General features: G+C 44.6%; 2 protein-coding genes across 2 annotated transcripts in view; one reads left to right on the top strand and one right to left on the bottom strand.

Moving 5' to 3' along the window:
- The window catches only part of armc10 (armadillo repeat containing 10), a 42124-nt gene extending 33498 nt beyond the window's left edge, over positions 1-8626 (bottom strand). Inside the window, exons 1-2 of the mRNA XM_086010430.1 lie at positions 8535-8626; positions 2133-2186 (exon numbers count right to left, since the gene is read on the bottom strand). Of these exons, the coding sequence (XP_085866556.1) occupies positions 2133-2186 (54 nt within the window). The 5' untranslated portion in view covers positions 8535-8626. The remainder of the gene's footprint in view (positions 1-2132; positions 2187-8534) is intronic.
- Positions 8627-10074: 1448 nt separating this feature from the next.
- Positions 10075-15972, top strand: part of fbxl13 (F-box and leucine-rich repeat protein 13) — a 301931-nt gene continuing 296033 nt past the window's right edge. Inside the window, exon 1 of the mRNA XM_086010428.1 lies at positions 10075-10245. Coding sequence (XP_085866554.1) covers positions 10171-10245 — 75 coding nt within the window. The 5' untranslated portion in view covers positions 10075-10170. The remainder of the gene's footprint in view (positions 10246-15972) is intronic.

Genomic DNA, 15972 nt, shown 5'->3' with positions numbered 1-15972 from the left:
CTGTTGCCGGGTGGCCCTTAATTGGCCTGCTGAGCCCGCTGGGCGGGCTCAACAAGGTCAATCAAGGGAAAATCGCGTCGATTGGCCGGACGTCGATGGAGGCGGGACTAAAACCCGAAAGTTGTAGTCCCGCCTCCTTCCCAACAGCTTAATGAAAATCCAACCCAGAGAGTCAGGATAAAAGGAACATTCTCTGATTGATGGGATGTGACAAGTGGTGTTCCCCAGGAATCTGTATTGGGGCCTTTGCTTTTCACCATATATATTAATGACTTGGAATAAAGGAACCGAGAGCTGTATATCAAAGTTTACAGATTACACTAAGTTAGGAGGTCAAGTATGTTGTGCAGGAAGTTACAAAAGGGCATGGACGGACTGAGTGGACAAAACGATGGCAGATGGCGATCAATGTGGGGAAGTGTGAGGTCATCCACTTTGGATCCAAGAAAGACAAATCAGAGTGTTTTCTTAATGGTGAGAGACTAGGGGCTATACAGGAGTAAAGAGATTTAGGTGTCCATGTACACAAATCACTAAAAGTTAGTGCGTAAGTAATCAAAAAAGCTAATGGAATGTTGGCCTTTATTGCAAAGGGGTTGGGATACAAAAGTGAGGAAGTGATGCTTCATTTGTAGAGAGTCTTGGTCAGACCCCATCTGGAGCACTGCGTTCAGTTTTCGGCACTGAACCTCAAGAAATATATATTGGCCTTGGAGGGAGTACAATGCAGATTCACCAGAATGGTACCAGGGCTTAAAGGGTTAAATTATGAGGACAGATTACATAAACTTGCCTTGTATTCCCTTGAATCAAGATATTAAAAATGATAAAGGGATTTGATAGCAACAGGTAAACTATTTCCTCTGGTGGGGGAATCCAGAACCTGGGGCATAATCTTAAAATGAGTGCTAGGTCATTTAGGAGTGAAATCAGGATACTGGGTCTGTGTCATTAATAAAAGCAGATTGTACTACACTTGAACTTCTACATGTATGTGTATGAAAGTTAGTAACTGGTTAACTAACCCTACTCAAACTTCAAGTTGTTTTGAACAGAATTTTGGTCCTGCACAATGCTTTTTTGGTGCTTGATTTTCTGTGGTGCATAGTAGTATAGGTGTGCTACTGTTACAATGCTGTGTTCGAAGCCTGATCTCTGATGTGTTCAGCTTCATAGGAAGAATTGGCTGAAAAATCCCAAAAGATGTCCACAATCATATTAAACTGGGATTTACAATTTGTGTATTGGGTTTTGTATGTGATGGTGTTTGACTCAATCCTACACAAACTAACTCAAATAAGAAACTGCCACAGCCAATGGTTAACGCGAGTGTAATGCAGTATGGCAAACATTTACTATTAACTCAACATACCTGGAAGACCTCAAGGACTTGACATCAACACATTATTTAACAACTACTTTATTTAATTACATCTATAACATTACACAACTCAGTATCATGTACCATTATACGGTGCAATAGCGGTGATCATAATAAAAGTAACTGATACTTAGTATAAGATAACAGAATCTACATCATTAGTTAAGTTCAACCCAATACGAGTAAGATTCAGTTTCCAAGATTACCGCATGTGTTCAGCAGAGTTCAAAATAGCAATAATATGATTTCAAGTTAACTTTCTAACTTTGATGCGAAAAATATTTATTTCATGTAGAGCAGATTAAATGGAGTGCTGAACAACTCAGTTAGTTTCGATAATGTGCTGAAGAATTTTGATAGAGTGAATAGGGAAAGACTATTTCCTTTGATTGTGGAGTCAGTGATGAGAGGTTATCAATTCAGAGTTATTACTAAGAGAGTGAGGAATTAATTTAGCAAGAATTTATTTAGAGGGTTGTTGAAGCATAAAATGCTTTTCCACAGGTTGTGTCAGAGACCTTGCATCTTTTAAGGAAAAATTGATAAATATTTGAAGCAGAGGAAGATACAAGACTATGGGACGAGAACGGGGCAGTGGAGTTTGCTTCGGATTGCTTTAGCAAACAGCTGGCACAGGCACAATAGGCCTAATGACTTCCTCCTATGAGGTAAACTTCTATGGTTCTATGAAGTTGCTAACATAGATACAACATGTGCAGCTGGTTTATACTCACCATATATATATATATACTGGTGTTAAATAAAAACAGAAAATGCTGGAAATACTCAGCAGGTCACACAGCATCTGTAGAGACAGAAACAGAGTTAACGTTTCAGGTCGATGACCTTTCGTCAGAACTGGACAAAGTTGGAGATGTAACAGGTTTTTAAGCAAGTGTAGGAGCAGGGAGAGGGGGAGGGGAGGAAAGAACAAAAGGGAAGGTCTGTGATAAGATGAAAGGCAGGAGAGATTAAGAGACAAAAGGGATGATGGTGCAATGCAAAAGGAGATGGTATTGGGACAAGTTAAGAAACAAAAGATGAAGTGTAAATGGCAATGGCAGGATGATCAACAGAACGGACACAGTCAAGGGCTATGTTAACCATGGTAGAGGGGAATCCTCGGTTGAGGAAAAAGGAAGACATGTCGGAAGCACTAGTATGGAAGGTGAAATCGTCAGAGCAGATGTCCTCACCTTTCACCCCGCCAGCCTCCACATTCACCGGATCATCCTCTGCCATCTCCAGTGCGACCCCACCACCAAACACATCTTCCCCTCACCTCCCCTTTCAGCATTCCGAAGGAACCACTCCCTCTGCAACACCCTGGTCCACTCCTCTATCACCCCCAACACACCTTCCCCTTCGCCCAGCACCTTCCTGTGCAAGCGCAGGAGATGCAACACCTGCTCTTTTACCTCCTCCCTTCCCACTGTCCAGAACCCCAAACACTCCTTCCAGGTGAAACAGCGATTTACTTGTACTTCTTGCAATTTAGTATACTGTATTCGCTGCTCACGATGCGGTCTCCTCTATACTGGGGAGACCAAACGCAGATTGGGTGACCGCTTTGCGGAACACCTCCGTTCAGTCTGTAAGGGTGACCCCGAGCTTCCGGTCGCCTGTCACTTTAATTCTCCGCTCCACTCCCACTCTGGCCTTTCCATCCTCAGCCTCTTACACTGTTCCAATGAAGCTCAACATAAGCTCGAGGAACAGCACCTCATCTTTTGATTAGACACTTTACAGCCTTCTGGACTCAACATCGAGTTCAACAATTTCAGACCATAACCTCTGCCCCATCATTTTTGTTCTCTCTCTCACATGGCAGCTGTTAATCATCCTGCCATTGCCATTTACACTTCATCTAGAGTCATCTTTTGTTTCTTAAATTGTCCCATTATCATCTCCTTTTGCCTTGCACCATCATCCCTTTTGTCTGTTATTCTTTCCTGCCTTCCATCCTATCACAGACCTTCCCTTTTGTTCTTTCCTCCCCTCTCCCCTCTCCCTGCCCCTACACTTGCTTAAAAACCTGTTACATCTCCAACTTTTTCCGGTTCTGACGAAGGGTCATCGACCTGAAACGTTAACTCTGTTTCTCTCTCTACAGATGCTGCCTGAGCTGCTGAGTATTTCCAGCATTTTCTGTTTTTATTTCAGATTTCCAGCATCCACAGTATTTTGCTTTTATATAGACTGGTGTTTCTGGTTTTCTTTCAAAACTCAGTATCATGTACAGACCAGAGCAACCAAGTACAGACCAGAGCAACCAAGTATATACAATGAAGATATTTTGACAGGTGTGAAGGAAGCAGCATTTTCACTGGACTGCTCTGGCTCACTTCTTAGTGGCTGGCGCCAATGGCGTTGGCAATAATCTGAGAGTAGCATATGTTTTTAGCTATAGCAGGTACATGGCCTTGAAGCATATAAAAGGAGAAAGGTTAGGGAGATTTATAGGGTACATATTACCAACTGGTTCACTAATTTCCTTCCGGGAAGGCTAGAGAACTTGCCACCCGCTGCCTAGCACCATTTTCTCATTAGAAGGCCTCCTCAGGCCAACTAGGGATGGACAATAAATGTAGCCTTACTAGCATCGCCCACATCCCAAGAACAAATTTAAAAAACTCAATTGGATGGGAGGGGGCAGTACAATTAAATTGGACAGAAATTCAATGGTTCCATGCTAACATTTTCATGTAAAGATTTTGGAACTATGGGTACAAATTTGGTGTAAATTGTAATGTAATACATACTTGAAATTATTCTAGAAGTGCAGACATCCTATAAAACCCTCACCATCTGTTATTTTATATAATATAAATAAGATAATATAATTGGCAATGAATCACAAGTTGGTAATTTATAAGCATCATGAACCAAGCTAAGGCTTTTGGATTTGAAGATCAATATGTGAAAAGAATGAGAAACAAAATTAATATTTCAGGTTTCCTACCAACAAAATATGTATGCCACAATTTAAAGTAGGTTGAGTAAGCATTAAAATCAAAAGCTGGAAACCACAATGATAAGCTATGCTTGTGCACACATATGCCTCAGCTGCAACACACTTACCCAAGCAGTGAGGCTAAAATAATTTTCACAGCAGCCTGTTCCAGGAACTAAGGCAGCCTAAAAATCTACATGATGTAACAGTAATAATAGTAAGGCACCTGGGTGTCCTTGTACACAAATCACTGAAAGTTAACACGCAGGTACAGCAAGCAATTAGGAAAGCAAATAGTATGTTAGTCTTTATTACAAAAGGATTGGAGTATTAGAGTAAAGAAGTCTTACTGCAATTATATAGGGCCTTGGTGAGACCACACCTGGAGTACTGTGTACAGTTTTGGTCTCCTTACCTAAGGAAGGATATACTTGCCATAGAGGTAGTGCAACAAAGGTTCACCAGACTGATTCCTGGGATGGGGGGATTATCCTATGAGGAGACTTGGCCTATGTTCCCTAGAATTTGGAGGAATGAGAGGTGATCTCATTGAAACATAAAATTCTTACAGGGCTTGACAGGGTAGATGCTGGGAGGATGATTCCCCTGGTTGGGGAGTTTAGAACTAGGGGGGTCACAGTCTCAGAATAAGGAGTCCGCCAAATTGGACTGAGATTAGGAGAAGTTTCTTCACTCAAAGGGTTGTGAATCTTATGACTGTTCTACCCCAGAGAGCTGTGGAGGCTCAGTTGTTGTGTATATTCAAAACAGAGATCGATAGATTTTTGGATTTTAAGGGAATCAAGGGATAATGGGATAGTGCGGGAAGGTGGAGTCGAGGTAGAAGATCAGCCATGATGTTACTGAACAGTTGTGCTGAGGATGTGGAAAATAAATTGAGTAACGGACCACTCCCTCCCCACCCCTATAACCCAAGTTTGGTGTTTAATTACATTGCCCTGCACTGTATCACACAGACCAGAAAGGTTCCATGTAAGATCAATTTGTGCTGAGGTAGCTTCTCTCATTCAGTCTAGTGTTAGTGCACTATAATTGGCCTCAGCACCATGGCTAAAATCAGACATTAATTCCTACTGGAAAAGTACACAACCATAGAATTATGCTTAGCTGTAATATTCTCAATGATCAAATAGCCAGCCCATACATTGTCTAGACTGACATATGAAGAATGGCTTTTTGGATGAGTTACATGGGGGTTACTGGCAACTGTGAAACCATACCTAGTATAAGTCCATGCCATGAGGAGTGAAATGGGAGGTAAATCTGACATCAGTGGATGAAAAAGTATACTGTGGTTTAACAGTAACTTATGCAAAAATTCAAAAGAAGATGAATCTATTAGCGAATTAATTATATACATTTCTGTCAAATATAATGAAAGTGAAGCTAGGTCAAAGCAATGACGCCAAATGATTTTAAATTCTTTTGGGAGAAAATAAATCGATAACAAAATCATACTGAATTACTTGGTGACGGGGCATTTATTAGGATTAATTTTCTTTAGGAAAGGTCAAACTGAGATTGTTATTTATTAAAGAAGTTATGGGAATTCATGTCTGAGAGGGTCAAACAACTTTTTTTAATTAAAAGAGTATGTAATAATAATTAAGGAGAACTGAGAGTGTGTTTTTCATGTATTTATAAGACATAAAAACATAAGAATTAGGAGCAAGAGTACGCCATACGGCCTATGAAGCCTGCCCCGCCATTCAATAAGGTCATGGCTGATCTTCGACCTCAACTCCACTTTCCCGCCCGATCCCCATATCCCTTGATTCCCCTAGAGTCCAAAAATCTATCTATCCACAGCCCTTTGGAGCATAGAATTCCAAAGATTCGCAATTTATTTATCTAATGATGATTGTCACATAAGATACAAGCAAGAACCATAGGTAAAAGAGCATCCAATAGTAAGTTAAACTATTAAGTGGATCGCTTGTGTCCCAAGTTACCTATCATGCTGGATAGGAATTACAGATAAGTCAAGGCAGAGGCCATTGAGTCCTACTTAATGCTGAAGGCCTGCCATTGTAGACCAAGACATGTTGGACCCTAAATGTAGTTACTATTTAGCTTACTAATGTACTTTGGAACATGCAGCACTCTACCTATTGGTGCTAATCACCTCACTACTATACAATGTTGAACGACGCCATTGGCTTCAATTATACTTACAGGAACTTTGGACATTATTCATGGTTACTATTATACTGTGGGATATGTTGAATCACATCTACAGTTGCATTCCAAAGTATGGTAGAAGGGGAATAACAACCACAAGTAAGGAGCTGTATTCTTTGCATAAGTAGCACCAAGTGGAACAGAGCTAGAGAGCTTTAGAACTTTGCTGGATGAGTGCAGCTAGAAAACAGGGAGGTTTCAGGCAATGAACTAGTGTAGTCCTGTTGGATATACTACAAGACTGTGTGGCGGGGGCAGGTTGGTAGAGGACCTTTGTCTTACAGATGTTTAGTGTAAGGCCTATGCTCTCGTATGCTTCGGTGAAGGTGTTTACGATGGTTTGGAGTTCGACCGCCGAGTGAGTGCAGACGCAAGCATCGTCTGCATACTGTAATTCGATGACAGAGGATGGGACAACCTTGGATTTGGACTGGAAGCGACGGAGGTTGAACAGTTTCCTGTTTGTTCTGTAAATTAGCTCCATTCCAGTGGGGAGCTTACTGAGGGTGAGATGGAGCATTGCAGCAAGGAAGATTGAGAAGAGTGTTGGTGCGATGACACAGCCTTGCTTGACCCCGGTTCGTACGTGAATTAGGTCTGTGGTGGAACCGTTGGTCAGGATCACGGCTTGCATGTCGTTATGAAGCAGGCGAAGGATAGTGACAAACTTTTGAGGGCAGCCGAATTTGAGGAGGACACTCCATAATCCCTCACGGTTGACGGTGTCGAAGGCCTTTGTGAGATCAAAGAAGGCCATGTACAGTGGTTGGTGCTGTTCCCTGCATTTCTCTTGTAATTGACGCGCGGTGAAGATCATGTCCATTGTGCCCCTTAGTGGGCGGAATCCGCATTGCGACTCTGGGAGGAGCTCTTCGGCCACTGGGAGAAGGCAATTGAGGATTCTTGCGATGACTTTCCCTGTGTCAGATAGCAGGGAAACTCCTCTGTAATTACCGCAATCGGACTTGTCACCTTTCTTGAAGATGGTCACAATTACACTAAACATCCGTAAGACAAAGGTCCTGTACCAACCTGCCCCCGCCACACAGTGCTGCCCCCCGATTATCAAAATCCACGACAAGGCCTTGGACAACGTGGACCACTTTCCATACCTCGGGAGCCTACTGTCAACAAGGGCAGACGTCGACGACGAAGTCCAACACCACCTTCAGTGTGCCAGTGCAGCCTTCAGTCACCTGAGGAAGAGAATGTTTGAAGACCAGGACCTCAAACCCGGCACTAAGCTCATGGTCTACAGGGCAGCAGTGATACCTGCCCTGCTGTATGCCTCAGAGACATGGACCATGTACAGCAGGCACCTCAAAGCACTGGAGAGGTACCACCAACGCTGCCTCCGCAAGATCCTGCAAATCCATTGGCAGGATAGGCGCACCAACGTCAGTGTTCTTGCTCAGGCCAACATCCCCAGCATCGAAGCTCTGACCATGCTCAATCAGCTCCGATGGACGGGTCACATTGTCCGCATGCCCGATACGAGACTCCCAAAACAAGCGCTCTACTCGGAGCTCCGGCACGGCAAGAGAGCCCCAGGTGGGCAGAGGAAATGCTTCAAGGACACCCTCAAAGCCTCATTGAAAAAGTGTAACATCCCCACCGACACCTGGGAATCCCTGGCCCAAGACCACACAAAGTGGAGGAGAAGCATCCGGGAAGGTGCCAAACACCTCGAGTCTCTTCGCTGGGAGCAAGCGGAAGCCAAGCGCAGGCAGCGCAAGGAGCGCACGTCAACCCAAGCACCCCACCCACCCGCCCCTTCAACCACCGTCTGCCCCACCTGTGACAGAGACTGTAGGTCCCGCATTGGACTCATCAGTCACCTGCGAACTCATTTTTAATGTGGAAGCAAGTCATCCTCGGTTCCAAGGGACTGCTTAAGAAGAAGAAGACTACCAGACAGAGTTCCAGGAAAACATTTGGTGTGTACTAAAGAGCATCATAAGAGCCAGGACTCCAGACAGAGGGACCAAAACCACCTACTTCTACTTCAGTAATATTGCTGGTCTCTGCTCCTGCTTCAGTTCATCTGCTGCTGAAAACTGCATCTATGCTTTAGTTTCCTCCAGAATGGACTATTCCAAAGCTCTCCTGGCTGGCCTACCATCTTCCACCCTGCATAAATTTAAGCTAATCCAAAACCCTGCTGCCAGTAATTTAACTCACACCATCCCATTCATACATAATCCCTGTGGCTACTGACCTACATTGGCTCCCTATCTAACAACATCTCAATTTTAAAATCCTGATCCTCGTGTTCAAATCTCTCCATGGCCTCACCCCTCCCTATCTCTGTAACCTCTTCCAACCCTATAACCCTCCAAGAACTGTGTTCCTCCAACTCTGGCCTCTTCTGCATCTCCCACTTTCTTCCCTCCAGCATTGGCAACCATGCCTTCAGCTGTCTAGGAATTCCCTCCCTAAAACTCCCCACCTCTCCTTTAAGACCCTCCTTAAAACCTCTTTGACCAGTCACCTGTCCTAATGTTTCCTTCTTTGGCTTCTGTCAATTTTTGTCTGGTTATACGCCTTGGGGCGTTTAACCATGTTAAAGGCGCTATATAAATGCAAGTTGTTCTTGTTATCCAAGCTCCATTTACCGGATTTAAATTAATACAGAAATGCTTAAAAGATTAAACAGTTCCGTCACCATCTGCAAGAGAAAACACAGATTAACCTTCGGATCTAATACCAATTTGAAACGTAACCTTTTTTTTAAAAACTCTAGATGCTTATGGAGCTGCTGTGATTTAACAGCGCTCCTGATTTTATTTCGGACAGGAGCGGGGGTTTGATTTAATTATAGCGCTCTTTATTTATCCCAAAGGAACCGGTCGGATCACTCAGCATGCCTGGCACACGGAATGATTTCAGCCAGTTGTAGATAAGCTTTACGGGCATTGAGGTTCTTTAATGAAAGCACAACACTGAAAACTAATATCCACCCGCACACCTGAACCAAGTGGGCGTGTTTTCAAACTGATCGCATAAACTGCCAAAACCTCTGCCAAATTTCCGGTGGATTTTTTACTTATCACAGAATCACAGAAACCCCACAGGGCAGATAGAGGCCATTTCGGCCCATCGAGCCTGCACCGACACATATCCCACCCGATCCCCGTAACCCCTACACCAACACATGTCCCTATAACCCCACGTATTTAATCCCCCTAACACGAAGGGTCAATTTATCATAGCCAATCAACCTAACCCGCACATCTTTGGACTGTGGGAGGAAACTGGAGCACCCTGAGAAAACCCACGCAAACACGGGGAGAATGTGCAAACTCCACACAGTCGCCCGAGGCCGGATTCAAACCCGGGTCTCTGGCGCTGTGAGGCAACAGTGCTAACCACTATGCCACCGTGCTGCCCCTTATGAGTTGATGTTTTTCAAAAAGTGGACTGTGAATTTAAGAAAAAAATTCTGGTACAATTCATCAGAAGGGCAACAGGGGCCCGTCATAAAGATGAGATTAGAAATCTCTTGGCGCTGAATTCCGGGCAGTCGGACCGCCGCCGCCCTTACGGTTGGTCTCGGCGGTTCAAAGCTTGTTACCATGGCGACAGTATAGGCGCGCTTGCTCAGGGGCGCCTTCCAACCATTGAGGGAGCAGACATGGCCTTCATACCGCACGCAGATCCCGAGTTGAAAGATTACATCAAATCACACTCACTCCCACAGATCTATGAGGTAATTCGCTGGCATTTAAAAACAAATCTGCTTTGTATTTGATACTTGTATTGAAAATAGTGTTTCTCTTGTGTTTTGGCAAATAGAAAACAAATACAAGCCAAACCGAAATTCAATGAAATCACGGCAGAGCATATCTAACCCGTTAAATACAACGTTCAAATTATATTGCTGCCATCCGCCCGTCCCCAGTACAAGTTTCTATCATTCTTGTAGTTTTAATTATAGTTGTATACCTAGAAAGAAAAGACTTTCATTTATATCGCACCTTTCACGACCTCCGGTCGTCCCAAAGCGCTTTACAGCCAATGAAGTACCTTTTGAAGTGCAATCACTGTTGTAATGTAGGAAAGGGTAGCCGATTTATGTACAGCAAGATCCCACAAACAGTAATGTGATAATGACCAGATAATCCATTTTTTTCAGTGATGTTGGTTGAGGAATAAGTATTGGCTATAACACGAGAAGAAATCCCAGGTTCTTCTTGGAATACTGCTATGAAATCTTTTACATCTACTTGAGAGGGCAGATGGGGCCTCCGTTTAACGTCTCATCTGAAAGATGCACCTCTGACAGTGCAGCACTCCCACAGGAGTGACAGCCTAGATTTGGTATTCAAGCCCAAGTGGGATTTGAACCCTCAACCTTTACATTAAAAAAAAATTTGTATATGGGATGTGGGCGTTGCTGGCAAGGCCAGCATTTATTGCCCTTGAGAAGGTGGTGGTGAGCTGCCTTCTTGAACTGCTGCAGTCCGTGTGGTGAAGGTGCTCCCATAGTGCTGTTAGGGAGGGAGTTCCAGGATTTTGACCCAGCGATGATGAAGGATCGGTGATATACTTCTAAGTCAGGATGGTGTGTGACTTGGAGGGGGAACTTGGAGGTGGTGGTATTCCCATGCGCCTGCTGCCCTTGTCCTTCTAGGTGGTAGAGGTCACGGGTTTGGGAGGTGCTGCCGAAGAAGCCTTGGCGAGTTGCTGCAGTGCATCTTGTAGATGGTACACACTGCAGCCACAGTACGCCAGTGGTGGAGGGAGTGAATGTTTAAGGTGGTGGATGGGGTGCCAATCAAGCGGGCTGCTTTGTTCTGGATGGAGTCGAGTTTCTTGAGTGTTTTTGGAGCTGCACTCATCCAGGCAAGTGCGGAGTATTCCATCACACTCCTTACTTGTGCCTTGTAGATGGTGGAAAGGCTTTGGGGAGTCAGGAGGTGAGACACACGCTGCAGAATACTTAGCCTCTGACCTGCTCTTGTTGATACAGTATTTATGTGGCTGGTCCAGTTAAGTTTCTGGTCAATGGTGACCCCCAGGATGTTGATGGTGGAGGATTCAGCGATAGTAATACCGTTGAATGTCAAGGGGAGGTGGTTAGACTCTCGCTTGTTGGAGATAGTCATTGCCTGGCACTTCTGTGGCGCGAATGTTACCTGCCACTTATCAGCCCAAGCCTGAACGTCGTCTAGGTCTTGTTGCATGCGGGCATAGACTGCTTCATTATCTGAGGAGTTGTGCATGACGCTGAACACTGTAGTCATCAGTGAACATCCCCATTTCTGACCTTATGTTGGAGGAAAGGTCATTGATGAAGCAGCTGAAGATGGTTGGGCCTAGGACACTGCCCTGACCGGTGGGCGCCGCGGGGACTGGAGTGCATAATTAATTTGGATAACCAAATTCTAATTTGATTTATTAACGTTTTTGTAAAGGTTTATTAGTTAAAGTTTACTTGTTTATTTTCTGGTCCTACCAAAAGAGGGACACTGCCCTGAGGAATTCCTGCAGCGATGTCCTGGGGCTGTGATGATTGAACTTCAACCACCACAACCATCTTCCTTTGTTAAATTAATTAAATTAATTGAAGTGTTTACTTAGCAGCTGTTCAAAATTAAAGTAGTCATTGAATAAGCATGACATAACAGTGATGGTCAGAATAATCCAGCCAGGCAGCTTAATTCCCCACGCCCCCAACCCCTGGACAAAGGAGGAGAAAGAGAGGGCGTTAGAGACAGGAATTTAATTCACCCTACTTCCTCCGGACACCCCACTTGGCTCCAGTGCACAGGCGAGCTCTTTGGTCAACTGCTCCCCTGCGCCAGGTTGTAGTCTTCTTAGGATTGGAAAGGTAGGACGTGGTGAGCTGATAAGTCGTGGAAGTGTGGTGAGTCCATGCTGACAGTTATGTGCTCCTGGACCATGGGGTGAAGGAGGGTGATCCTTGGCTGCATCATGCAGCTTGCCATGTATAGGTGGCACAGATTCCTGCTGTTGGAAGGCTTGCACCCTGGCTGGTGCAGCCACAATAAACGTTGGCACTAGCATGGACTTGACCGCACCTGGATCTGCGGCCCTAGTCATCAGCTTGATGGCTGGAATGCTGGCAGCTGTCAGACCCAGCAAGGCCTCCGTAAGAGATTGGAAGCCATCATAGAGCCCTCCCGTATGTCGCCCAAAGCCTCGAGCAGAAATTTGTGCTTCCATTAGGGTGAAAAGCCTGACTGCTCCCCGTGACCCTACCTGGGGACCTGCTGCAAATCCTAATGCAGCCGCCACCTGCTGCATTCGTTCTCACAGCTCTAACATTTCCAGCTCCAACATCCCTCAGCATCACTTGGAAGACAGACCTGTGAGAAGCTCCAGGTTCCTGCTGATGGACCTCAGAGTCCTCATGCCCCTCTGATGCGCCACCAGCAGGCATCTCGTCATCCCTCAGCTGTTAGATCAGAGTCCCATGGCTCATCCCTGGCCATCTTCTAACCAGTCTCACCGGAAAGGTGGTGACACCCTACACCTCTTCAGAATCTCCCTTGTTCCCGGAACTGGCTTGCAACATTGAAGAGCTCACCCAGCTTTGATTTGCACACTTTACCTGATGGAACGTGTCTGTGCTCGTCCCTGGAGGAGGAGAGCTGGGTGATGCTGACTCTGCTTGGGGATGGCCTGAAGGTGGAGAGAAGTGTACACTCCCATGCAAGAAGTGAAGTGTACAGCTCTGGCCTAGCATTGCCCTGTTGTGTGCCAGCTCAGTGAGGATAAGCTACACAAAAGGGTTAGAGTCCACGTCCTCCAGCTCCTCTGGATCCTGCTCCCCCTCCCTGTCCACCCCCTTCTCCCCCAAAGTGACTGGCTTCCAGCCCATTAAATGACCTGTGGAAAGAAAAACAAAGGGTTAGAATAGTTACCCTTGTCCCTGTTGGGATGTTGCATAAGGGGTGGGGAGGGGAAGCATTGAGAGATAGCACCTGCATCTGGACTCTGTTCTCTCCCTCTGCCGCCCCCCCCCCCCCACCCAATCCTTGGCCTTCACCACAGAGACAGTGGTGCAACAGCCCAAAATTCCACCGGCTTCTCATGGAGGGTTAGAGAATGGAGGTTTGGGGCTTCTTCTCTTCCCCTCCCCTCCACACCCCCACCCCCCCGAAACCCTGGGTGTTGTGCACAGCCTTGTCTGTAAAGACAAAAAGGGAGAAAAATTAGACTTGCAGCCCATCAGTTTGCAACTGGTCTGCATCATTCTGGGGCCTTTGGCTGCGAGGTTACTGATCAACGAAAGACTTGGGCATAGACACTCCACTGAGCAATTTAAATTAAATTAAATCTTTCTGCCTCTCTACCTCTCTCTCCTTAAGATGCTCCTTAAAACCTACTCGACCAAGCTTTTGGTCACCTGTCCTAATATCTCTTTATTTGGCTCGGGATCAAATTTTGTCAGATAATGCTCCTGTGAAGCAGCTTGGAATGTTTTACTACGTTAAATGTGCTATATAGATGCAAGGTGTTGTTGAATTACTGAAATCTCTTAAAAATGTGAAGATATAGTATAAATATGTTGACTGACTACAGTCATAGAGTTATACAGCACAGAAAGAGGCCCTTTGGCCCATCGTGTCCACGCCGGCCATCAAGCCCTGTCTAATCTAATCCCATTTTCCAGCATTTGGTCCGTAGCCTTGTATGCTATGGCATTTCAAGTGCTCATCCAAATGCTTCTTGAATGTTGTGAGGGTTCCTGCCTCTACCACCCTTTCAGGCAGTGAGTTCCAGATTCCAACCACCCTCTGGGTGAAAAAGTTCTTCCTCAAATCCCCTCTAAACTTCCTGCCCCTTACCATGAATCTATGCCCCCTTGTTATTGACCCCTCTACTAAGGGAAAAAGTTCCTTTCTATCTACCCTATCTATGCCCCTCATAATTTTGTACACCTCAATCAGGTCCCCCCTCAGCCTTCTCTGCTCCAAGGAAAACAACCCCAGCCTGTCCAGTCTTCATAGCTGAAGCGCTCCAGCCCAGGTAACATCCTGGTGAATCTCCTCTGCACCCTCTCCAAAGCGATCACATCCTTCCTATAGTGTGGCGACCAGAACTGCACACAGTATTCCAGCTGTGGCCTAACCAGCGTTTTGTACAGCTCCATCATAACCTCCCTGCTCTTATATTCTATGCCTTGGCTAATGAAGGCAAGTATCCCATATGCTTTTTTAACCACCTTATCCACCTGTTCTGCTGCCTTCAGGGATCTATGTACATGCACACCAAGGTCCCTCTGATCCTCTGTCTTTCCTAGGGTCTTACCATTCATTGTGTATTCCCTTGCCTTGTTAGTCCCTCCAAAATGCATCACCTCACACTTTTCAGGGTTAAATTCCATTTGCCACTGTTCCGCCCATCTGATCAACCCATCTATATCGTCCTGCAGACTGAGGCTACCCTCCTCGCTATTTACCACCCCACCAATTTTCGTGTCATCTGCGAACTTACTGATCATACCTTTTACATTCACATTCTTAATTTAAGAGTCTACTCTTAATTTGAATTATGTTAATTTTGAATTAAAATTGTGCAGAAAAAAAGCACTGGCACTTTTTTTATTGCATAAATTGAATTACTGGATGATTCAACATTTCATGAGCAAAAAACAAAAATTAATGGGCAGACTGTATTGACCTCTGTACCATCATGGGTGGAGAACCAAGCCGAATTTTTCTGATTTCTAAATTACTTCAGTCAGGAATCTACATAATGCACAACTAATTATGCTGTTTGTAGTTTTTTTTTAAACTTCCTTACATTTACAAAAAATTGGCTGGCTTGTTTTGAGTTCACCCAAATAGGTGGATGGTTCACATCATGCAGCAATAATTCTATAAAATTGCTGTTCTAATTACAATCAAATCCAAATAGTTTCTTGTACTCTAATTTTATAAATCCAGTGAAAATCTCTCTGACTTTCAGCTGACTGGCACTATAAAATGGCAGCAGTTTAGATAACTCGTGGTGTCCAGGCCAGTGGCCTGACAGGGTTCCCCTTACCTTGAAGAAGAATGTTTGTGTTAGTTGGCGAGCCCACTTGCCATTTTTCCTTGTATCTTGATGGGTCAGTATGCCCCTGGGCTACTTCCAAGATACACTCTGCATCCCGACAACTTGAAAACATAAGCTGCTATAAATTAATGAACCAAAGGACAAGTCCATTGCTTTTGTTGAAGGGTATATTTTGTTGTAATAAACCCGCAGAATCCAATTCTATTATGAAAAATAGATTTAATACAAGACTCCTAGGTCGTTAAAGTTTAACTGCAAATGGAAGTAAGTTTTCAATTGCAAATGTCAAATTCACTGATCTCATTTAAATGATTTGTGTTGTTGACTGTACACAGTTTAAGAAATAATTAGGATTATTATACTGTATATAGTTGCGGTTAATCAATCTTTTCAAAATTTTGATGAA

Source organism: Somniosus microcephalus, chromosome 17 (assembly GCF_052327205.1).
Source record: "Somniosus microcephalus isolate GS21.2 chromosome 17, FLI_Smic_1.0, whole genome shotgun sequence".
Classification (NCBI taxonomy): Eukaryota; Metazoa; Chordata; class Chondrichthyes; order Squaliformes; family Somniosidae; genus Somniosus; species Somniosus microcephalus.
The sequence above is the reverse complement of the archived record's forward strand: the minus strand, read 5'-3'. Positions and strand labels throughout refer to the sequence as shown.